The 23940-nt window shown below is 44.0% G+C and overlaps 3 protein-coding genes across 3 annotated transcripts in view; all 3 read left to right on the plus strand.

Moving 5' to 3' along the window:
- The window catches only part of LOC148126548 (uncharacterized), a 152580-nt gene that overhangs the window by 56104 nt on the left and 72536 nt on the right, over positions 1-23940 (plus strand). The window lies entirely within an intron of this gene.
- The window catches only part of LOC148126550 (uncharacterized), a 165296-nt gene that overhangs the window by 56066 nt on the left and 85290 nt on the right, over positions 1-23940 (plus strand). The window lies entirely within an intron of this gene.
- On the plus strand, positions 12932-20153 carry LOC148126553 (uncharacterized). The gene is given in 3 exon segments (XM_087927921.1): positions 12932-12988; positions 17223-19814; positions 19817-20153. Coding segments are annotated over 2 exon segments (2295 nt in total). The 5' UTR covers positions 12932-12988; positions 17223-17621; the 3' UTR covers positions 19919-20153.

Genomic DNA, 23940 nt, shown 5'->3' on the forward strand with positions numbered 1-23940 from the left:
AATCTCAGTCAGCTCTTGTTCCAGTTCATCTTCCCCTGCAGATTCAGACTCCGATGGGGGCATGACAGGGTGGGCTGGGCTGGCGCATACTCTCACAGTCTCAACCCACCCCATTCTGGAATGCATGCATGTGCCCCCCACTTCCTGTGCACCCGCCCACCCACTGGGATGGCATGGGTCGGGCCGAAGCAACACGGGCTAGCCTCTTACAGTGGTAGGACAGCTGTGCAGGTTATATCTGGGCCTGCTCTAGGGCACCAGGTGGCAGGACTGGGTGGAAGCTTGTTAAAATGAGGTCTAACTGAAAAGTAAACAGAAATTGTCTGTCAGTGAATGAATCAATGCAATGGCTTGCCTCCAGGGATTGCTCCATCACTGGAGGTTTTCAAGAATAGGTTAGATAACCATTTGAGTGGGATGGTATAAAGCTCCTGCCTTGTGTAGTGGGTTGGACTAAAAGCTCATGAACTTGCTTCTTGTAAAGTGGCTTTAAAAAAAAACCATTTTATTCAGATAATTTAAATTACAAACTCCAAAAAATGAAATTTTGGACAGACAACATTTAAATAGAAGGAAAAATGTGCATCAAGAAGACAGAAACATATTTACGTATATTGAGTATTTATAAATATATTAGATCAATATTAGTTTCCTCCCCTTGCGAAGCAGGCCATTTTTTTTTTGAAGTTTTACCTCAATTTACGACCAGTATGACTACCTACATACTACATGGAGAGGCTGGTGACACCAACGGCAAAGCATTAACAATCTAGTTTTGCATTTAACTTGTATAAAATCTAGAACGGCTTCTTATTTACAATAAGTCACCATAATCATTGCCTCTGATCTGTCCGGAATGAAGTATCTTTGATTCTTACTAATAAAACTTTTTCTTAAGATTTTGTTTAAGAACAATAACACAACAATTGAATCTTATTCCCCCAAATTATAAACCTCTATTGTCGATTCATTTTCCAAGAGAGTCCAGTAGTGAGGGGGCTTTTAAGAAGTGGCTGTGCTCCATGTGGCAGCTTCTTGGGAAGAGCTCAGGCTCACGAACCATTTGTGTGCGCTCATAACCCCAAATGCCTCCATCAGTTCTAGGTGAAGGGGAGTTCCCAGAGCAGAAATGTTTTTTTTTCTCACCACAATCCTTCACATCCTTCTGGGTAATCCACCATGTCACAGTGTTTGCAGCATGACTACTACTGTGAGATAACCCAGAAGCAAAATACAGCACACACAGAGGCTTTGTCTTTTAACTGGTTTATATACATACATATACGTGATAGGCAAATACCTGGCAAGCAAGCAATCATCTTTACTCTGCATGGAGAACCACAATGGAGACGAGAGAGAGGTACACCCTCTCATGGCCTCATACATATAGACAGCTTCTTAAAGTGGTAAAACCCGGTGGGACCCATCTTCAGAGTTAAAGCGGCAATAACATGCTGTTTCATCCTCATTGCATCAACCTTACAACAGCTTCACAACAGCTGCTCAGCTATTAAATCTCAATACCTTGACATACCAGCTGGGTACAACAATTATTCCCTCCCTGTAATGCTTCCAACAAATTCCCTCAACACTATTCAACTATTACAAAGTCTGCACTACTATTACTGTTAATCTTCTCATCACTCCTTATCACCCATCCCCTCTCACTTGTGACTGTATGACTGTAACTTTGTCTCTTGTATCCTTACCATTTATATCGACTGTTTTCTAGTATGATTTGATTGCTTATTGTACCCTATGTAGTCATTAAGTGCTGTATCTTATGATTCTCGACTCTTGATGAATGTATCTTTTAGGTATACTGAGAGTATTTACACCAAGACAAGTTCCTTGTGTGTCTAATCACACTTGGCCAATAAAGAATTCTATTCTAAAATATACTATTCTAAATGACTGCACGTGGTTTTTTTTAACTGGGTGTAATAGAGGTAAGTCCTCCCTTACCATTTGCCTTATTTAGTAACCATTCAAGATTATGATGGGACAAAAAAAACCAGTTTTGCAAACAATCATTGTATTTTAAATCATCAAATTGTCCCATGATCATGTGTTAGCCATTAGCATGCTTCCCAAGCAGCCAAGCAAAGTTCATGGAGAAGTCAGAAAAAAGTTCACTAGTAATCAGGTAATGTCTCACTTAATGTCCACAGTGATTCATTTAACAACCATAGGCAAAGTGAGGTCAGAAGCCTGTTACAATCCAGGGCAATTAAATGCTCGTCTTCAATCATCACGCTCTTTAATTCTGACTCAATAATATGCTTCTTGTAGTCAAGTTTGATAAAAAAAAAAATCTTCCCTTTTGCAGGTGTGCTATCATGCCCTTTGTTAGGGGTAGCAGGTAAGCACAGATACCATTTAGCCCTCTATAATCTACCCTTAGATGAAGGGGCCCATCCTCTCCTCCCCGAATAGGACCGGGGCAGCCACCCTGGTCTGAACCAATTAGATGAACCCTCTTTTTGAATCTTTTGTCTATAAAACCCTTAAGCCCGTGATGGCACGCAGAGCCATTTGTACAGGCACATGAGCCCCAGCCAAACCTACCTGCACTGCGCATGCGTGTACCTCCCAGCTGATTTTCTGCCCTTTGAGACAGTTTTCGCCCTCCCGGAGGCCCGAGGGAAGCCTCTGCAGCCTTGGGAGGCCAAAAAAATGGGCCTTCCACAAATACCGGAAGTGCAAAAGTGGGTCTGTTTTCATCCTCCTGAGGCCGCCGAGGCTTCCCTTGAGCCTCTGGGAGGGCGAAAACAGCCTCAAATAGGCCAAAAATCAGCTGGGAGGTACTTGCATGCACAATGCAGGTAAGGGGGTGGGGCGGGGGTGTTAGGCATGCATGCACAGGGGGGCAGGGCACATTCCATTGTGGGTGCTGGCACCCGTGCGCTTTCGGCACACCACAACAAAAAAGGTTTGCTATCACTGTCTTAAGTCCCTCGACTCCGTAGGAGTCATTGAATAGATCCCCTAAACTCCACTGAAGATGTTACCGAGCCCGGTAACAAAACCTTAGCCAGCACCACAATGAAATTGAGTCTCTGTGTGCGCCTCCATCTGTGTTTCTGTTAGCTCAGTGATGAACTTCACTGGAAACAAACCCCGCTACAGATCTGTCCAGCTGGCAAAATGCCACCGGCACTGTGATTGGTCTAAGTCTCACTCCCAGCTTCTCAACCAGGGCACGGTGGACTAGTGCATTGGGTGCACCCTGAGTCCAGAAGGGCCACTAAGTTGGCTTTTCATCCTGAGGATTGGACGATGATGTGGATTGGATTATCATTATCGGAATAATTGGGCCAATTACAAAGGGTTGTCATCAGAGACAGTGTGTTACTCTCGCCTCTCCTGGACGAGTTGAATCTTCTTGCCATCTTTGGGAGATGGGGGTGAACTCTATGATCTCCACTCCTTCCAGGGCTGTTTTGTGGGCTCCCGGTGGCAGCTTGGTGGGCTTCTTGATAGGACCCAGGGTCACCTTTGGGCAGGACGATTGGATTTGCATTTAGCGGCCTGATGGCCCTCCTTCTCGCACTTGAAGCATTTGGCGGGGCATTGCTGGGGGCTCTCCACAGGTTTCCGCCTTTCCAATTCCCTTGGAAAAATCCATTCCGGGAGGAAGTCTGGACAGAGCCTCCCAGTAGCCTCCATTCTCCTCCTGATCACTCCCTTGAGCTCCCATAAGTGGGCTGTGGCCTATTTGAAACCGAGCCTTGCATGAGGGGGTGCAGTGTACAAACACAGCTCCACTCATGTGAACATCGCCCCCAAAGCTTCTCTCTTGTGTCAGTGGAGCTTGAGTGACCCGATTCCCTTTTCTCCCCCCCCTCTTTCATTCAGGCTGCCAAGCTGCCTGTTCTCAATGCTCCAAAAGTGCAGCGATGAGAGGATAAGCTGAATCAGGCAGGTGTGCCCTACTCAGCTTTGCTCACTCACCAAAACTTTGGGTGTGGAGAAGCCTGAACAAGTGCAAAACTACACCCCCGAGACTTCTCTGTGGAGGTATGCATGCGCAAACACTAAATGTGCCAGCCCACCAATCACGTGGCCTGATTTCTCTACTCCTCCCCTTTCAGGCCACCAAGATGCAAAAGTTGGAGACCACTGAACTGGTATAGCACCAGGTCAGAATTCTGACTTCAACTTTTTCCACACTCTGAACTCTCAAAGTCCCCCTGTCCCCCGAGAATCCCCTGGTATATCACTAGGTTGGAAGTGTAACTGAACTTTTCTCACACTCTGGACGTTGATGAAGCTCCCACAACTTCTGAAGGCAACTTCTGTTCCATTGGTTGATTGTTCTCACTGTCAGAAAGTTTCTCCTTATTTCCAGGTTAAATCTCTCCTTGTTCCAGTTTCCATCTATTATTCCCTGTCTGGCCTTGAGGTGCTTTGGCAGAATATTTCCCCGAAAATAGAAAAGTAGAAACTCAAGAGAGGCAGAAACTCAGCCCCCACCCCACCCCAACTTTTGCTAATGGACTATTAGTCTGGCCTCAGCCAGTCTATTTTACATAACAAAGATCTACTCCAGGTACAGATATTAATAGGAATTGCCCAAAGCCCTTTTATTACATCATCACCCAGCAAGGCTCAACCAAGCCTGGGACTCAGGACAGCCTACAGAGTTGTCCCTGCAGGGCCCCATGGGAGTCTGACATCCAATCAGAATACAAGCTCAAGTTCAAATCCCAATAGAGAGTATAAAACCCAGGCACTCTCAACATCTCAGCCACTCTTTTCCTTCACCCAACACCTTGAAGTATGTGATCATCCTTTTCACTTTGGAGCTCCAAGCCATGTGATCCTGTCCACCATTAAACCATCTTTCCAAACAGCCTCCAAGTTTCCAGTGTCTTTTTCCCCACTTGGAACTGAGACCAGAAGGATATTTCTTCCAACACTGCCTTCCTTCTCCTGTTTTAAGAGTTTTCATCTCTAAAATGAAGCTGCACCTGAAAAACAACTTGATTTCCTCTGTTGGAAGAAATGTCCACCTGGATTCAATTCCAACTGCGAAGAAAGACACTGGAAACATGGAGATTGCTTGGAAAGATGGTTTAATGGTAGAAAGGACCACATGGGGTTTTGTGGGTCCAGGGCAAAATGAGTACATGGTTGAGAGAGGGAGAGAGATTTATACCCTCTCTTGGGCTTTGAACTTGCTTCCTGTTCCTGTGACGAGAAATGTATCCTGATTGGTTGTCAGACTCCCATCGGGCCACGCAGGGGTAACTTTGTAGGTTGTCTTGTGTCCGAAGCTTGGTTGAATCTTGCTGGGTGATGTAATGAAGGAGCTTTGGACAATTCCTTAAGGGCTTTGTCCTTGTTTGGATCTGAGTGAGAGCTAATCCCATCACCCTGGAGCTGAAGGTCTTTTGTGTTGTAGATAAGATGACTTTAGTCTTTCTGAGGCTATTAACAAAGGCGGGAGCTGCTTTCCAAGAGCATGTATCTCATTTTCTCTTCCAGGGAGGTATAACAGATAACAGATAATCAGAGTTGGGAGGGAGGGTCATCTAGTCCAATCCCCCACTCAAGCAGGAGACCCTACACCAGTGGCCCCCAACCTTTTTTGTGCCACGGCCCGGTACTGGCATCACGAAATGATCCGCGGCCTGGTACCGGCATCAGCGCTCATGACAAGGCAAGGCGAGCTGAGCGACTGGCCAGCCAGCCGTTCCCCGCTTCTCCCCGCCACCTTCAACTCCTCCTTTGTACCTTTGTCGATGGGCTTCGCTTCGGGACGGCTTCAGGATGGTCGCTCGGCTCGCCTTGCCTTGGGTGCTGAAAGAATCCTCGCACCTTAGTTTCATTCGAAGCCCCCCCCCCTTCAATGAAACTAAGGTGCGAGGATTCCTTCAGGACCCAAACACCACTTTCCAACCGGAAAAGCTCACCCGGAAGCACTTTCTCGTCAAACAAGATGGCAGCACCCAGCAAACTGGCGGCCCAGTAGGAAATGTTCCATGGACCGGTACCGGTCCACGGCCCAGTGGTTGGGGACCCCTGCCCTACACCATTTCTGACAGATGGCAGTCCAATCTCTTCTTGAAAGTCTCAAGTGATGGCGCTCCCACAACTTTCGAGGGCAAGCTATAATATTCTGCCTTTTTAATATTTCCTGGAATAGTTCATTTTTCTAGAAGGGTGGGTGCTAACCTTCTACACCCTCTTTCCACCAACAGAGTTACATCATGTTCCCTAAGGATAAAATGAAATTAGGCGACATTGGACACCACAACATCACAATGCCAACTTAGCTGAGGGCATTTTGCGCAACCACCTTTCCTAATTGCTATCAGCATTCCGGCAAACCTCTAATCCAATCAATAACTCCGAGACAGACATCTCTCAAAGGTTCCGTTATTTGGATAGTATCTGGCACATTGTGGAATCCCGAATCTGAAAGTTTCGGGCTTCCTTGCAAAAGTCAAAACTACATATCCATCCCCTCTTAGCCATCATCACGTCACATGGTCCAATCACCATCCATCCTAAAGTGTTAGAAATGTCATCAGATACCTGGATCATATTACCATATGTGGTGGACGTGCGGAAGCTAAAATATATTGGACTAAAATACACACATGGCTGGAAAAAATGACAAAACAGCATATAGCTTTCAAACCAGAGATATTTTTATTGGGAATTTTACCTGAGGGATATAACAAAGAACTGACATATTTGATTATTAATGTTTTAAGAGAAAAGTCTGAGAGAAGATGAAACGATTAAGAAAATAATGGAATGCGCAGAAATGAGTAAACTAATGCTACCAATCAGAGAGCAAGAGGAAAAAGAGTACTATAAAATATGGGATTTATTCTATTCTTGGTTAGATAGAAAAAGAGCAAGCTGAAATGTGATATAAAAGTAATCATATATTATAATTAATTATTGATGAATAAGCGATAATATGAATTAAGAATTGAGGATTGCTCTAAAGAATAATATGAATTTAAAACTGTAAGTCTAAAAATGATATATGGGTAATATAATATGATATGGAAAAATTAATCAATATAATACGAATTTGAGTTAAAAGGGAAAGACTATTGATATTGTTCACACGACATATGGACCAACTGACACACTGTACAGTGGAAAAGAAGGTTTTATTTTTTTGTTTGTTGTTTGTTGTAAAAATAAAAATGTTAAAAAGAAACCATCTGTCCTAAAGTAAGATTCCCATTTCATTATTTATTTATTTATTTGATTTATTTATTTGATTTGTCAATCGCTTACAAGATAATAGGTATAAGTATATACATAGTTGTTTTCTTAAGTTTTCGTGGGTACTTACATGTATGGTATTCAGCTTTGTTCGGGTATTTTCCCACGTTATTATAGTTGTGCTTTTAAAGTTGTAGCAACGTTTCGGCAGAATCTCATCTGCCATCATCAGGCTTCTGTATTGTGTTCGTCTATACATAGTTATGAATACATGAAATGGGTACATATAAGAAAAATAAAAGAAACAATAGGACAGGGATGGTAGGCACATTGGTGCGCTTATGCAGGCCCCCTACAGACCTCTTAGGAAAGGGGTGAGGTCAATAGTAGACAGTCTGAGGTTAAAGTTTTTGGGGTTTGTGGAAGAAACCACAGAGTCAGGTAGAGTATTCCAGACATTGACCACTCTATTGCTGAAGTCATATTTCCTGCAATCAAGTTTGGTGCGGTTTACTTTGAGTTTGTATCTATTGAGTGCTCTTGTATTGTTATGGTTGAAGCTGAAAGTATTCATTGACAGGTAAGTCATTGCAATGTATGATTCTATATACCATACTTATGCGTCACACTCAGTGACCTTGAACCAACAAAAGAATTTTATTTTGTCTAACTAGATATACTCCAATGAATTCCCCCCTCCCACTTTCTCAGGCTCAGTTGTGGCAGCGTGGGAGCATCGAATCTCAAGATGGCTTCCAAAGCTGATATCAGCATCGGCAGTTATTTTCAGACATTTTTAACAGAGAGGGATCTTCTAAAATCAAGGGGAAGGCACAAGATACAGTGTTTCCTTCCTGTTTGATTGGGAGCAACATATTTAACTGTTTAGTGCTGAGGTGGGTTTCAAGCAGAAGTTACTTATTTTCATCTCTGTACCTGTTGGCACCTCTATTTGGTTGCTAATTGACTCTGCACTGAAGCTCCCTACAGTTTGGAGTCTCACAAAGACAAGCCTTGGGAGAAGCAAGCGGCCCTCAGGATTTCTGTTGACAGCTTGCTGGTAATTTTGGACCTCTACTCCTGCAAAACACGGTGTTGGAAGAAATATCCTTCTGGGTTCAGTTCCAAGTGGGGAAAAAGACACTGGAAACATGGAGGCTGTTTGGAAAGATGATTTAATGGTGGACAGGACCTCATGGCTTGGAGCTCCAAAGTGAAAAGGATGATCACATGCTTCAAGATGGTGGGTGAAGGAAAAGAAGGAAGGGCTGAGATGCTGAGAGTCCCTTATATACCCTCTGTTGGGCCCCACCTTAGTGTTTCCTGTTCCTGTGCACGAAACGTATCCCATTGACTGTCAGACTCCCAGGGGGCAGGAGTCTTAGCTAACTTTGTAGGCTTTGTCTGAACCACATGGCTTCACCTGAGTGATGGCTGATGTAATCTTCCCAGGCCAGGTGGTGGGATGGGCAGAGGCCTTTGTTATGTAGAATACTCTGGCTAGGTCTTAATGGCCCTCCCATAAACAAAAGTGGGGGGTGAGGTTCTGCTTCTGAGGTGAGTTTCTGCTTCTGAGTTTCTACCCTTTTTAGGGGAAATATTCTGCCTTTTTAGTATATCCTAAAATATTTCATTTTCCTAGGAGAGGGGTGGATGCTAACTTCCTACAATGGGTTTTGAAAAGGATCTTTGGGATAGCCGAATATCCAATTTAGTATATGAAAATATTGAATAATTATAATTGATAATATATAAATATCAAATTATGTAAGAAAGCCAATAATATCAATGTGAAGCTATTGTTATGATTACTCTAAAATTAAAGTAATTTGGAACCATACTGTTAACGTAATTATAGACGTATATAATTTGTTGGACATTGCAAATATGACTAACAAAACAGAATCTGTGATATAAGAAGTGATATTAAGAATGTAGAGATTGATATAAAACAGTACATGAGAATCTGAAATAATTTAAGATTGATAATACCGTGTTTCTCACAAAATAAGGCCGGGCCTTATTTTTTTTTTGACCGCTGAAAAAACAGCTAGGCTGACTTTTCGGGGGTGACTTAATTTCCTGTCCCACCTAGAGCGGCCCATGTGCATGTACCTTTCCACGAGGCTGTTTCTATCGGCCGACGAAAGCTCCCCAAAGGCAGAGTCCCCAGCCGTTTCGCGGCGAGGCGTGGCTGCCTGTGTCCCCTCACCATTAGGCAGTGTCTTTTGGGCGATGGAAGCTCCCCAAGGGCAGTCACCAGCCACTTTGATCGGCCGGTAGAAGCAGCCTTGTGGTGAAGGGATTGTGTATGGGTGCTGGCCCCAAGGCCACTTCTACCGGCCGATCGAAGCGGCTGGGGACTCTGCTTTTGGGGAGCTTCTGTCGGCTGATGTTCTATTAGTAGTAGACCAGGGTATTCTAGCCTAGACTACCTGCAGGGCACTCCTAAAGGCAAGTTTTCTCCCCACCCCACCCCACCCCTGCCCTTCCCCATTTCTCTTCACCTCGTGTAGTTCTAACGAATGATGTGAGAAATGGCGGGGAAACACATGGTTTAAATAGGCCTAAATTTTGGGGGTGGGGCTTAATTTCACCTCATGCCTAGAAATCATGCTGGGCCTTCCTATTGGTGGAGGCCGTATTGTTGGAGAAACACGGTATGTATTAATGTGAAATTATTATCATGTTGTTTTTTTAAATGTAAAACACCCTGAAGCCACACTGTTCACACAATGATGTGTTTATAGAAATAAAATATAGAACTTCCGGGTTGAGCTTCTTCGGCGACAGACCGAAACCACATCTCTGCACGGTTTCAATCCATGCTCGCTGCTGGAGCACCCTGAGCTGGCTGGTTTCGGGGCTAAGCCACCCCATGGAGGTGGTGAAGACGGGGGAGACTGCCTGCAGGGTTGAGGAGAGCCACATCTGTCCTCCCCAGCTGGCCATTACTCCCTTTCCCAAAGGCGGTTGTAGCGGTTGTCAGAAATGGCCACCACAAAGAAGAAATCGACTGGAAAAGAATGTGCAGGATGAAGGTAAGAAGAGAAAGTTTTGGTTGACCGGGTCAAATAGCAAAGGCAACAAAAAAGGTACCCTGGAATTGAAACTATTTAAAAAAAAACCAATAACATTGTTCCCTAAGAAGATTTCTAAGCTGCAAAGGAGAGAGAAAAGGGAAAGGATTTGGTTTTTTTTCTCCTCTTCCTATACTGACAGCTAAGGGACTTAAGCAAGAAATTGGAAAAAAACCACTTTGACATTAATAGGCATTTAATGCTGAAAATAAAAAGTCACAGGGATAATAATGATTTCTGGATAATTAAAAGCTTTTGAAAATAGGAAAGGAGAGAAAAAGAATAAAAGGGCAGGATCTGGAAGGGAGGAGACTGCCTGGAATTAAAAAGAACTTACAGCAAAATCTCAACGAGACTTCCAAAAGATACATCTTAACTGAAACAATGCAACAAAATAGTAAAACCCCAGGAAGAGAAAGTGAAAAAAGAAATAAGAAGAAACAGCTTGGGACTATTTGGATTACTTGGTGATCTCTGGATTCTTGGTTATTGCATTTGAATGATTAAAATCAATTGGGTGGTTGTTTAAAACTGTTTAAAATGGCTCCACTTTTAGAAGAACTGAAAATGGAACTTAAAAAGTACAAAGAAGATGCACAAGAAGGGAGAGGTTCTTTTGGCTTCATATTTCAGTTCTTAGAAATGGAGATTTGGAACTATGAGAAACAACAAGAAATGCCTGCAGAACAAGAAGACTGGGACAAAGAAGAAGCCATCTTTAATGAACAAGTAATCTTAGGTGGGGAAAAAAATGGAAAGTGGGGAAAGAGAATGGAAAGTTTAAGATTGGGAAAAACAACCCAAAAAAGAATAGAGTGAAAAATAAGTATAAAATCAGAAAGCAACAGAAGAGGGAAATGCAGAAGAGAGAATTAGAAGTAGAGAAACAAGGAGGTAAAAAGGGGAGGGAGAAGAAGGGAGGGAAGAAAGAAAGGAAAAGAAGTTATAAAAGTCAGAAACAAAATACAGAGAAACAGGGCCTATTTAGAGATAATGCGTGAAAATCTAATGGAAAAAGGGATTCTACAAAGGTGCATAAGATAGTATTGTTATATTAGAAATAGAAATAATTTCAGAAAATATGAAACAATGTATGATTAAAATGTTTGACAAAATAGTTATTGTAATAGTGGAATATTTGTCAATAAATAAATGTAACAAAATGAATATTTAATGATTTACAGAACATATGTGAAGAGAAATAAGGAAAAAATTAATTGAGATTATGTGTCTTTAAGGAAGTATGATATTTAATTGAAAAGAAATGTTAAAGATGTTAAGACTTTAATGATTATTAATGATAGAACTGAATTGGAATGGAATGAGGGTTTCTAATTACATATATTTATAATCTTTTTTTAAAAAGAATATAGTGTGTATTTTAAGAATGTACCAAGCAGAATTCAATTGGAAGTTATGTATTATGTATTATATTTAAGGTCATAAATTTAAGGTATATATTGAAGTTTAAATAAGAGTTGAATGGATATAATTAAAAGATATAAAGGTGTCATACTCCAATTAGTAACTACAGGAGAAAATTTGTTTAATGAGAAAAGATAATATGAAATTGAAAAGAACAGACAAAAGTATAAATATAATGATTTGAATTGAGATGAGATAATCAAAATAAAATTGAGAAAATTAAGGGGAAAAACTATATAGAAAATGTAGAATAGTGTAAGATATGGAATAGAACACAAAAATGAGCATGAAATTGAATTTGTGTCTGTATAAAGAAGTTCAACCCGGGACCATGCTATTTTCAAAAAAGATGTTTTCCTTGTATTTTGTGTGTGTGAAAACCCAAATAAAACTTTATTTAAAAAAAGGAATAAAAAATTAAAAACTATAATAAATTAGAATATCCAGTTTGTTCATACATGACTGAGATGAAGAGATTGAAAGGGAACTCATCAAATTTGCAAATGACACCCAATTGGGGGGAATAGCCAACACTTTAGAAGATAAATCCAAGATCCAGAAAGATCTTGACACATGTGAGCGCTGGGCCCTTTCCAGCAAAATGCAAATAAGTGGTGGGAAAAATAAGGTTTTACATTTAGGCAAGAAAAGCTAAATGCACATCTATAGAAGAGGCTCTCTCTATACCAGGCTGAAGAGCAGTAACTGTGACAGGCACCTAGAAACACAAATGAGATAGCAATGTTCTGTAATTGCTTTAAAAATTAATGCAGTCCTGGTTTGCAGCACCAGAGATAGTGTCAAGATCACATGAAGTGTGTTAGTATTGTGTGATACTGTATTGTAAGAATACACTTTGAAGACTGCATCCAGTTTTGGTCACCAGGATATAAAAAAGGTGTTCAAACTCTAGAAAGAGTGCAGAGAAAGGACAACAAAGACATTTGCACATTTCATGATTTTCCTTGGCTCAGTTGCAAAGATACACTGTTGGGAGTCTGAAAGTGACTCGACGGCATGTAATCAGTGAGAAGATCTGGTCAATGTCATCGGTAGGGATGGGGCAAGCCTGTTTTTTCGGCCTCCTATCGCGAGATGTCAGCATTTGTAACTGGAAAGCCAACACTACAATCGCGGCCTCTGTGGTTGAGTTTAAAGGAGTTAAAACCATCGAGTACTACATTGCTAGAAAGGATGGAAGGAGAGGAGAAGTTCTCCTACAAAGGAACTTCCTCCTCCGCAACTCGAGACGAAAGTGGCGTGCAGAGAGGCTCCCGAGCCTTTTCCAGGTGAGTTGAGGGCAGGTCGGAGGAGAATCCGGGAGTAGCTCAGGCTGTTTGGTTCCCTCCATGGCGTGGAAGCAGAGAAGCAACTAGAATACGGAATAACGCTTGGAAGGGATCTTTAAGGTCATCTAGTCCAGCCCCCTGCTCCAGCAGGAGACCTTATACCATCATTTCAGCCACCTGGCTGCCCATTCTCTTCCTATAAGCCTCCAGTGATGGAGCATCTACAGCTTCTGCAGGCAAGCTGGTTAATCGTTCTCACAGTCAGGATATATCTGCTTGCTTCTCTCCTTGATTCGTTTCCATCCATTGTTTTTTTTAAGTTTTTTATTAAATTTTTACACTATTTAAAACAAATCATATATACAATTTTTGCAGTAAGTTGTGCCATCGACTTTTCCATTTTCATTTGCATGCATGCATACATATACACCGCTTAAAAAAATAAAGGGAACACAAAAATAAGACATCCTAGATCTGAATGAATGAAGTATTCTTATTAAATACTTTGTTCATAACATAGTTGAATGTGCTGACAACAAAATCACACAAAAATTATCGATGGAAATCAAATTTAGCAACCCATGGAGGTCTGGATTTGGAGTTACACTCAAAATTAAAGTGGAAAAAAACATGACGGGCTGATCCAACTTTGATGTAATGTCCTTAAAATAAGTCAAAATGAGGCTCAGTAGTGTGTGTGGCCTCCACGTACCTGTATGACCTCCCTACAATGCCCGGGCATGCTCCTGATGAGGTGGCGGATGGTCTCCTGAGGGATCTCCTCCCACACCTGGACTAAAGCATCCCCCCTCCTGGACAGTCTGTGGTGCAACATGGCATTGATGGATGGAGCGAGACATGATGTCTCAGATGTGCTCAATTGGATTCAGGTCTAGGGAACAGGCGGGCCAGTCCATAGCATCAATGCCTTTGTCTTGCAGGAACTGCTGACACACTCCAGCCACAAGTTCTAGCATTGTCTTGCATTAGGAGGAACCCAGGGCCAACGGCACCAGCATATGGTCTCACAAGGGGTCTGAGGATCTCATCTCGGTGCCTAATGGCAGTCAGGCTACCTCTGGCGAGCACATGGAGGGCTGTGTGGCCCCCTAAAGAAATGCCATCCCACACCATTACTGACCCACTGCCAAACCTGTCATGCTGGAGGATGTTGCAGGCAGCAAACGTTCTCCACAGTGTCTCCAGACCCTGTCACGTCTGTCACATGTGCTCAGTGTAAATCTGCTTTCATCTGTGAAGAGCACAGGGCACCAGTGGCGAATTTGCCTTGTCTGGCCTTCAGGTGCTTTGGAAAATGCCCCCTTCCTTTCTGTGGCAGCCCCTCAAATATTGGAAGACTGCTATCATGTCTCCCCTGGTCTTCCTCTTCACTAGATTAGCCATGCCCAGTTCCTGTAATCATTCTTCGTATGTTTTAGTCTCCAGTCCCTTCCGTCGATGCCTTTGACCTGCTGTGGCTGACCCAGAAGAGGAAATTCCTCTGTCATTCGCCACTTCTCCTCCACATCCTTTCTAGAAATATGGCCCCAGGATGAATCAGTAAACTAACTCTTGAGGAATACAATTATATCAACCCGTTCCAGCCCAGAGTCTCCTTCTTCCCTAGAATATCTCTGCCACCCCTGTACTGTACCTTATTCCTGGGCGTGAGTAGAGCACCATCTAGTGACATACTGTATGGCAGAAGAACATGCTTGTTCTACCCAAATGTGTTTGAAGATTGACTCCGGACTTTCTTAAGTGCCATCCAGTCCTATTTGACTCCCATTGAGCTCATCGACAGCTTTTCTTCTTGAGGATCCATCCCAAACCTTTTCTTTCAGGTTTCCCAAGACAACACTCCTTGTCCCTGGAGGTGAGCCCAAAGCTTTGTTTGTGAGAAAGGGCCTCTAAACCAAAGATAACAGATAAGCAGAGTTGGAAGGGACCTTGTAGGTCATCTAGTCCAGTGGTTGCCAACCGGTGGGCTGCAGCCCACTGGTGGGCCCCGAAAAAATTTGGGTGGGCCGCAGAGAAATTTCACACACACACCCAAACAATTAATCCAGGCTGCACAGGAACACAAGGCTGCACCACCCACATGGCCCGTGCGAACCGTCCCCACCCACTCACTCCTTACCCAGCAAACTTGCCTGCTAAATTGCTATTTTTCCTTTTTCCAACCATCAGCTGTTCTGCTGTGCCGGGAAATTTAGAGTAGCTAGGAAGTAGGAAATGGTTGGATTTCTTGCTTTTTAGCTAGTCTTTAGATCTTTGGCTGTGCTCTTAAGTACAGCCGAACCTCCCTTAGGACTTAAAGTTCTATTATTCAGTGCAGACTCATGGCAAGCAAATTTTATGTAACAGACTCAGGTAGTCAATGGCAGATAGATAGATCACTGAATGAATCTGTGATTCTGTGAGCAGCTCAATCTGCCTGACTGCTTTGCCTGATTTTGAGTAAAAGTTGCTTTTTTTAAAAAAAAATCAATATTTATAGAAATATTTATAATATTTACATACAAGTTATGCCCAGCCAGTCACATGACCACCAAGCCACACCCATAAATTAGACCATACCCACAGAACCAGTTAGTGGTCTCTGGGATTTAAAATTATGTTAGTTTGGTGGTCCCTGAGGTCCAAAAGGTTGGCAACCCCGATCTAGTCCAACCCACCCCCTGCCCAAGCAGGAGACCCTACACCATTTCTGACAATGGGCAGTCCAATCTCTTCTTGAAAGTCTCAAGTGATGAAGCTCTCCCAACTTCCAAGGGCAACTTCTGTTCCATTGGTTGATTGTTCTCACTGTCAGAAAGTTTCTTCTTATTTCCAGGTTAAATCTCTCCTTGTTCACTTCCCATCCATTATTTCTTGTCTGGCCTACAGGCACTTTAGAATATAGCTTGACCCCTTCTTTTCTGTGGCAGCCCCTCAAATATTGGAAGACTGCTATCATATCTCCCCTGGTCCTTCTCTTTACTAGACTAGCCAAGCCCAATTCCTGCAACTGTTCTTCATATGTTTTAGTCTCCAGCCCCCTAATCATCCTGGTTGATCTTCTCTTACTTCTTCTAGAGCCTCAACATCTTTTTATAGTGTGGTGATTAAAACTGGATGCAGTACTCTAGGTGTAGTCTTATTAAGGCTTTATAGAGTGGTATTAGTACCTCACTTGATCTTGATTATATCCCTCTGTTAATGCAATTTAGGATTGCATTTGCTTTTTTGGCTGCTGCTGCAGCACATTGCTGGCTCAATATTTATCTGGTTGTCCACTAAGACTCCCAAGATCTCTGTCACAGTTACTGTTATTAAGCCTGGTTTCACCCAAGTCTACATGTGTACTTTTGGTTTTTCTTGCCTAAGTGTAAAGCTTTACTTTTCTCTACATTGCATTGCATTTTGTTAGATATGGCCCAGTGTTCAAGTCTGTCAAAATCCACCTGGATCTTGAGCCCATCATCTTGGATGTAGGCTATTCCTGCCAGCTTATTATCATCCTTAAATTTGGTAAGTTCCCCTTCTATTCTCTCATCTAAGTCGTTTATGAAGATATTGAAGAGTGCTGGACCTAAGATGGAACCTTGTGGCACCCCACTACTTACTTCCCTCCATGTAGATGTAGACCCACTAAGGACTATTCATTGAGTACGGTTTGTCAGCCAGTTATGAATCCATCTAGTCTTGAGTCTGTCTATCCCGCTTTTTTCTAGCTTACCAAGAAGTACTGTATTTTTCAGACTATAAGACACTCCGGACTAAAAGACGCAGCTAGATTTTGGGGAGGAAAACAAGGGGGAAAAAACTGCCCCTGCCTCCCAGCAATTTGCCACTTTGCTGCAAACAGCAAACAGCCTGGTCAGCTTCAGCACAGTCTGATTTAGCATGAGCAACTAATTGGCGGTTGGATTGGCCTCCTGGAATGCCGATGATCAGCTGTTCCAGGCTGCGGGAATCACTGCAGCCCATTGGCGCCATCACCACCGATACAGTATATATTAAGAATTTGTATTGACCAAAGTCAACAAGATAATTTCATGGTTGAATGCAAATGTGAACTTGGATCTCGGTAATCTTTGCTGTGTCAAATGAATCATTATTAATGTAAGATATTCTTTTAGCATTGTGGCATGTTTGCTTTTTACCTTCAATGCACATAGTTTTCTTCTTTCACATCTTCTGCAACCATTTTATAAACAATAAAAAATACTCTTTTCTTTGAATCTTATAGACAAAGAAGATGCCAATAAGATCACTTCCGGACAGCTGAGAATAACAAGCAACGCTAAAATGGAAAGCAAATCAGTCCAGAAATTGCGTTCTAGGGTCCTGTGATCCCCTTTTGCAGCTGTACAGATGTGTCCCTTGTGGGAAAAGTGCATGTTTCAAATCACAACTGAGTATGCATGAAATGATCCAAATTGGAGAAAAGTAAAACAAATGTGGACAAAGAACAGCTCCCTTGTGGTTCATGGATGGACCCACATAGGAGAGAAGCCCTAGAAGTGCTCCCAATGCAGTGGGCATGGCAACTTGGTGATACATTAGAGAACTCACACCAGGGAGAAACCCGTTGAATGCGCTGCTTGTGGAAAAAGTTTTGGTCTCAACTCTGGTGATACATAAGAGGATGCCCACCAAAAAGAAATCATATGAGTGTCCTGATTGCAGGAAATGTTTCACTACAAATTCCCTCCTTGTGATACACCAGAGAACACATACAGGAGAGAAACCTTTTGAATGTCCTGCATGTGGGAAAAGTTTCCGTCAGAAGTATCACCTGGTGGTACACCAGAGGGTTCACACAGGAGAGAAACCTGTTGAATGTGCTGATTGTGGAAAACATTTCAGTCAGAATTCCAGCTTGTTGAAGCACCAGAGGACTCACATAGGAGAGAAACCATTTGAATGTCCGGATTGTGGGAAAAGTTTCAGACAGAATTCCGACCTGGTGAGCCATCAGAGGACTCACACAGGAGAGAAACTCTTTGAATGTCCTGTTTGTGGGAAAGGTTTCATTCAGAATTCTCACCTGGCGAAACACCAGAGGACTCACACAGGAGAGAAACCATTTGAATGTCCTGTTTGTGGGGAAAGTTTCACTCAGAATTCCAGCCTGGTAAGTCATCAGAGGACTCACACAGGAGAAAAACCCTTTGAATGTCCTCTTTGTGGGAAAAGTTTCAGCCAGAATTCCAACTTGGTGAACCATCAGAGGACTCACACAGGAGAGAAACCATTTGAATGTTCCTATTGTGGGAAAAGTTTCAATCACAATTCCCACCTGTTGGTACACCAGAGGATTCACACAGGAGAGAAACCCTTTGAATGTCCTCTTTGTGGGAAAAGTTTCAGACACAACTCCAGCCTAGTAATTCACCAGAAGATTCACACAGGAGAGAAATCCTTTGAATGTCCTGATTGTGGGAAAAAATTCATTAGAAAATCCGGGGTCATCAGTCACCAAAGGACACACACAGGAGAGAAACCATTTGAATGTCCTGATTGTGGGAAAAGTTTCAGACAGAATTCCAACCTGGTGAGTCATCAGAGGACTCACACAAGAGAGAAACCCTTTGAATGTTCCTATTGTGGGAAAAGTTTCAATCACAATTCCCACCTGTTGGTACACCGGAGGATTCACACAGGGGAGAAACCCTTTGAATGTGCTCTTTGTGGGAAAAGTTTCAGACACCACTCCAGCCTAGTGATTCACCAGAAGATTCACACAGGAGAGAAATCCTTTGAATGTCCTGATTGTGGGAAAAGTTTCATTAGAAAATCCGGGGTCATCAGTCACCAAAGGACACACACAGGAGAGAAACCATTTCAATGTGCTCTTTGTGGGAAAAGTTTCAGACAGAATTCTGAACTGTTGACACACCAGACGATTCATACAGGAGAGAAACCATATGAGTGTCCGATTTGTGGAAAAAGTTTCATTGACAGTTCCAAGTTGATGAAACACCAAAGGATTCACACAGGAGAGAAATCATACCAGTGTCCATATTGTGGAGAATGCTTCGTTAGAAAATTCCAGTTCATGAGGCACCAGAGGACTCACGTAGGCGAGAAACCATTCGAATGTCCTGATTGTGAGAAAAGGTTCAGTCACAAAAGCCGCCTTGTGATACACCAGAGGACTCACACAGGAGAGAAACCGTACGAATGTCCTGTTTGTGGCAAAAAATTCTGTGGGAAGTCCCAAATGATGATACACCAAAATCGTCACACAGGTGAGAAACCGTATTCGTGTCCTTTTTGTGGCAAAAATTTCTCTCGGAAGTCCCAAATGGTGATACACCAGAGGACTCACACGGGTGAGAAACCATTTGAATGTCCTGATTGTGGGAAAAGGTTCAGTGACAAAAGCTGCCTGGTGAAACACCAGAGGACTCACACAGGAGAGAAACCGTATGAGTGTCCCGTTTGTGGCAAAAAATTCTGTCAGAAGTCCCAAATGGTGATACACCAGAAGACTCACACAGGCGAGAAACCATATGAATGTCCTGTTTGTGGCAAAAAATTCTGTCAAAAGTACCAAATCATGATACACCAGAGGACTCACACAGGCGAGAAACCGTTTGAATGTCCTGATTGTGGGAAAAGGTTCAGTAACAAAAGCCACCTGGTGATACATCAGAGGACTCACACAGGAGAGAAACCATATGAGTGTCCCGTTTGTGGTAAAAATTTCTGTCAGAAGTCCCCAATGGTGGTACACCAGAGGACTCACACAGGTGAGAAACCGTTTGAATGTCCTGATTGTGGGAAAAGTTTCATTACAAAATTGCGGCTCACAAATCACCAGAGGATACACACAAAGGAGAGAAAGATTTTGAATGTCCTGACTGTGGGAAATGTTTCAGTCACAAAAGCCGCCTGATGAAACACCAGAGGACTCACACAGGAGAGAAACTGTATTAGTGTCCTGTTTGTAGCAAAAATTTCTGTCAGAATGGTGATACACCAGAGGTTTCACACAGGAAAGAAACACGTTGAATGCCCTGATTTGTGGGAAATGTTTCCATTTCAATTCAAACCTGGTGAAACACTAGAGGACTCATAAGGGAGAGACCTCTCAAATGTCCAGTCTGTGGACAATACTTTATGGCAAAAAAATAATTCCTATTGCACACAATAAAATTTATATGAAGCAAAAGTTCGTGAGTTTAGAGAATGTTTGAATTTCATTTCTAAACTTCAGGGTGTAGATGAGAAATAGACTCTGCATACTGGCTTGATCTTTTTAGGCAACGCATCTCAGGTTTAGATCTGTAGTTGGAGAGAAAAAATGTGGAAACTGTTATTTGATAAAGGTGAACAACCAGTTTCTGGATATATTTATTGTGATATGTATTTATTGTGGAGTTTCTACCTTCTTAATACCGTATTTCCCCATGGGTCCTTTTTGGCATGAAACAACACCGGCAGCCACTCATGGCCTAGCTGGTTGGATGAAGCCCGCTTTAAATTTTTGTTAATAATGGCTCTCAGCTCCTCCAGCTCTCAGGGTCATCAAGTAAATCTTTGGCTTAGGTAGTTTCACCCCCCTAGGAGGATTTCAGTGCTGAAGTCTGGGGCGATGGGGTAGCAGCACATCTGACCCCCTCTCGCTGAATACCTCTCTGAAGTCCCAGTATTCTTTGGGGATTTTCTCAGCATCTAGGCACTCGCTTGCCATAGCTCCTAGCTCCCTTGTAACCTTGGCTCTGGGTGGGGTTTTGGCCCCCACTTCTTCCCAGCTCTGTGGAATGGATTCCTAAAAGCTCCTTCCTCCAATTCACATGAGGATTCCATTTTCGGAGCCAGGGTAATCCAAGCAAGAGGGGCCGCTCCATTCTGGGGGCTACAATGAAACTCAGTTTGGTGATTCCCCCATCCACATCTCCACTGGTTTCAGTTACAAAGTGAGCTGGGCCTCCACCAGCTACCGACCCATCCAGCTAGCAAAATGCTACGGGCACCTTCAGTGTTATCAGTCTCAGTCCCAGTTTCTCTACTCACCTCAGGGTTAATCGCGCATCTCGTGCGCCCTGAGTCTACAAGGTCTACCATCTTCCCCTGGGCGCCAGATGAGGGAACCCACAGCTCCACTGGGATGGTCATGGGGCCACAGGCTGACTTACCAGGGGTCGAAGTCGGTCTCACTCTCCTCCAGAGTGGTCAGAGTTCACAGCTCCTCCTGGCCAGGAGGGGCGTACTCAACAACCTCTACCCCTTTCAGCGCTGTTTTGTGGTCCTTGACTGGCTGCTTTTCAGGCTTCCTGCCGCCAGCAGTTTTCAGCTTGGAGCTTGGCTTGGTGAGGCAATCAGCTGCTTAATGCCCCTCCTTCCCACACTTGAAGCATGCCGTAGACCTCTGTTTGGCTGCTGGCCTGCCTTTGGCCGCTCTCTGGGCCTGAGGGGGAAGGCTTTCTCCTACTGCGGCCTCTCTGGGCCTGAGGGGGAAGGCTTTCTCCTACTGTGCCAGTCTAGCCAGATCAATTTCCACCTCTGCTATCAACACATACCAGTGCTGAATGTCTTGAGGGGCTCCCCAGGAGACACAGCTCTGATCGATGTCAAGCCCATCTTTGTAGCACTCCATCAGGACCTCTGGGGGCCAGCCATGTATGCGGCAGGCCAATTCAAACTCCTGGGTGTATTCTGCTACTGATTTATAGCTGTCTTCCTTCCTTGTGTTCAGCTAGAGGGTCCTCGAACCGCGTGTGGAGCGCCATCATAAACTGGTGGTAATAGTTGCGGGGGGGGGCATCATCGTTGTGAAGAGTGACCATCCAATCTGCTGCGGCCCCTTCCAGGGCCATGATGACACATCTCACTTTGGCTGCCTCCGAAGCAAAGTCCTCTCCATATTCCTGCATGTGATTCCAAACTTGAGCTTGGAAGAATCCCAGCAACCATCTGGCTCGGACTGGTTTCTCCTTGAGCTGCAGCTCCTCCAGCCACTCCGTCTCCTCACGGCAGCGGTGTGGCTGGGAGGAGGTCGACTCCAAGGCTGCCCAGACTTCCTGGTCGCTCCCTTGGGTTGACATTGTGTTCTCAGCCCCCTTGGTAGACTAGGTTGGCCAATAAAGCAGACCTTGCTTAATGTCGGGCCTGCCTCCGTTCAAAACCCAAGAAAGAAAACCTCTGACTCCACTGAGGTAGTGAAGAGGTACTTGTACTGAGTTTGAAATGGTACCGGTGAAAGCAAAACAACATCTGATTTAAAAGGCACGAAAGTTACAAGTTGAAAGTTTCCCCAAAACCCTCCCTCCCCAGGGACCCAGGCTGAATGTCCAATCCACATTCCACATAATGTCATGTGAAGCCCATCTTAAGGTGTTTTCATCCATCTGGAGTTAAAGGATGGTTGGCCTTGATTGGGTGTAAACAACTCCACTCAGCAGCACAGTAGTTCTTGAGATCAAACCTCCCTTTTAGTTCACATGGATCTTCACACCAACTCACTTCCCAAACCCAAATGCTATCCCCCACTTCCCGTTACTACGACAGCTGACAGCAAGCATGCGTCAAAGGAAAAACCCATGCTGGAGAGCCAGCTGACAGGATCCCTGTAATACTGAGGCCTGACTTCTACCCTACCAGGCATCAAAGCCTCCTTCACCTCCATAACTTTTGAAGATCTCTGAACCTCGTGGGGAAAGAGGGCAGGGCATGCATCTCTGTCATACAGCCGTTACTTTGACTGTGCCCGGGATTCATCCCTGGGCCCTGCAGTGGATTTGTGGAAGCAGCTGCCATTTTGCCATGCCTGCTTCTTATGTCAATATGGTGGCTGCTTCTGGGTCACTGGGAGTGGGAGAAACTGTTCTACTTTGCTACCTTAACACTTTGTAGACCGTGTTGAGGAGTTGTGGGTGTACTGGAAATGGTGGCTATCTTCAGGAGACCTCTAAACGCGTAGGCCATGTGTCCCTGGGGTGCATGGGAACTCAATAAGTACCCCTTGTACTGCCAAAAAACAGTCAATGCAGTCCTAGGTTGCCTCAACAGAGGAATAATGTCAAGACAACAAGAGATAGAATTGCTTTACACAGTGCTGGTGACAACACACTTGGAATACTCTGTCCCGTTCTGGTCACTATGTGCAGAGAAGAGCAACAAAGATGAGAAAAGGTCATTAGGAGAGACATGATAGTTGTCTTTCGGTACTTGAGTGTCTGTCACAAGAAGCGGTTTGACTTATTCTCTAGGGCAGCGGCCCCCAACCTTTTTTGTCCCACGGCCCAGTACTGGCATCACAAAATGAACCACGGCATCAGTGCGCATGACCAAGGCAAGCCGAGCCAAGCAACCGGCCATCCGGCCATCCCCCGCTTCTCCCTGCCACCTTCAACTCCTCCTTTGTACCTTTGTCGATGGGCTTTTGGGGCTCTTTCTTAATCTCCTCCTAATGTGAGACTCCACCGCCTTCAGGACTGCTCTTCATTCAAAGCCGCCCCCCCCCCACTTGACGAAACTAAGGCACGAGGATTCCTCCAGCACTCAAACGCCGCTTTCCAACCGACGACCGACAAGCTCACCCGGAAGCACTTTCTCAAGTGCCGTCGAAATAAGATGGCGGCGCCCACGTCTTGGCGGCGCCCACTTCTTGGCGGCCTGGTAAAAAGTGATCCACGGACCAGTACCGGTCCAGGGCCCGATGGTTGGGGACCACTGCTCTAGGGCACCAGACAGCAGGACAAGAGGAATGCGGGGGGGGGGGGAAGCTTGTTAAAATAAGGTCCAACTCAGAAGGAAAGAGAAATTGTCAGTGAGAGCAATTAATCAAAGCAATAACTTCCCTCTGGGTTTTGTGGGTACTTCATCACTGGAGGTTTTCAAGTAGGCTGGACAACCATTTCAGTGGGATAGTATAAAGCTCGTGCCTTGAGAAGCAGCTTGGACTAGGGTCCCTTCCATGCCTATCATGCTGCGTTTCCATGAATTTAGAGGCAGGT

The sequence above is a fragment of the Pseudonaja textilis genome, chromosome 2, assembly GCF_049901715.1.
Source record: "Pseudonaja textilis isolate UNSWEBS1 chromosome 2, rPseTex1.2, whole genome shotgun sequence".
Classification (NCBI taxonomy): Eukaryota; Metazoa; Chordata; class Lepidosauria; order Squamata; family Elapidae; genus Pseudonaja; species Pseudonaja textilis.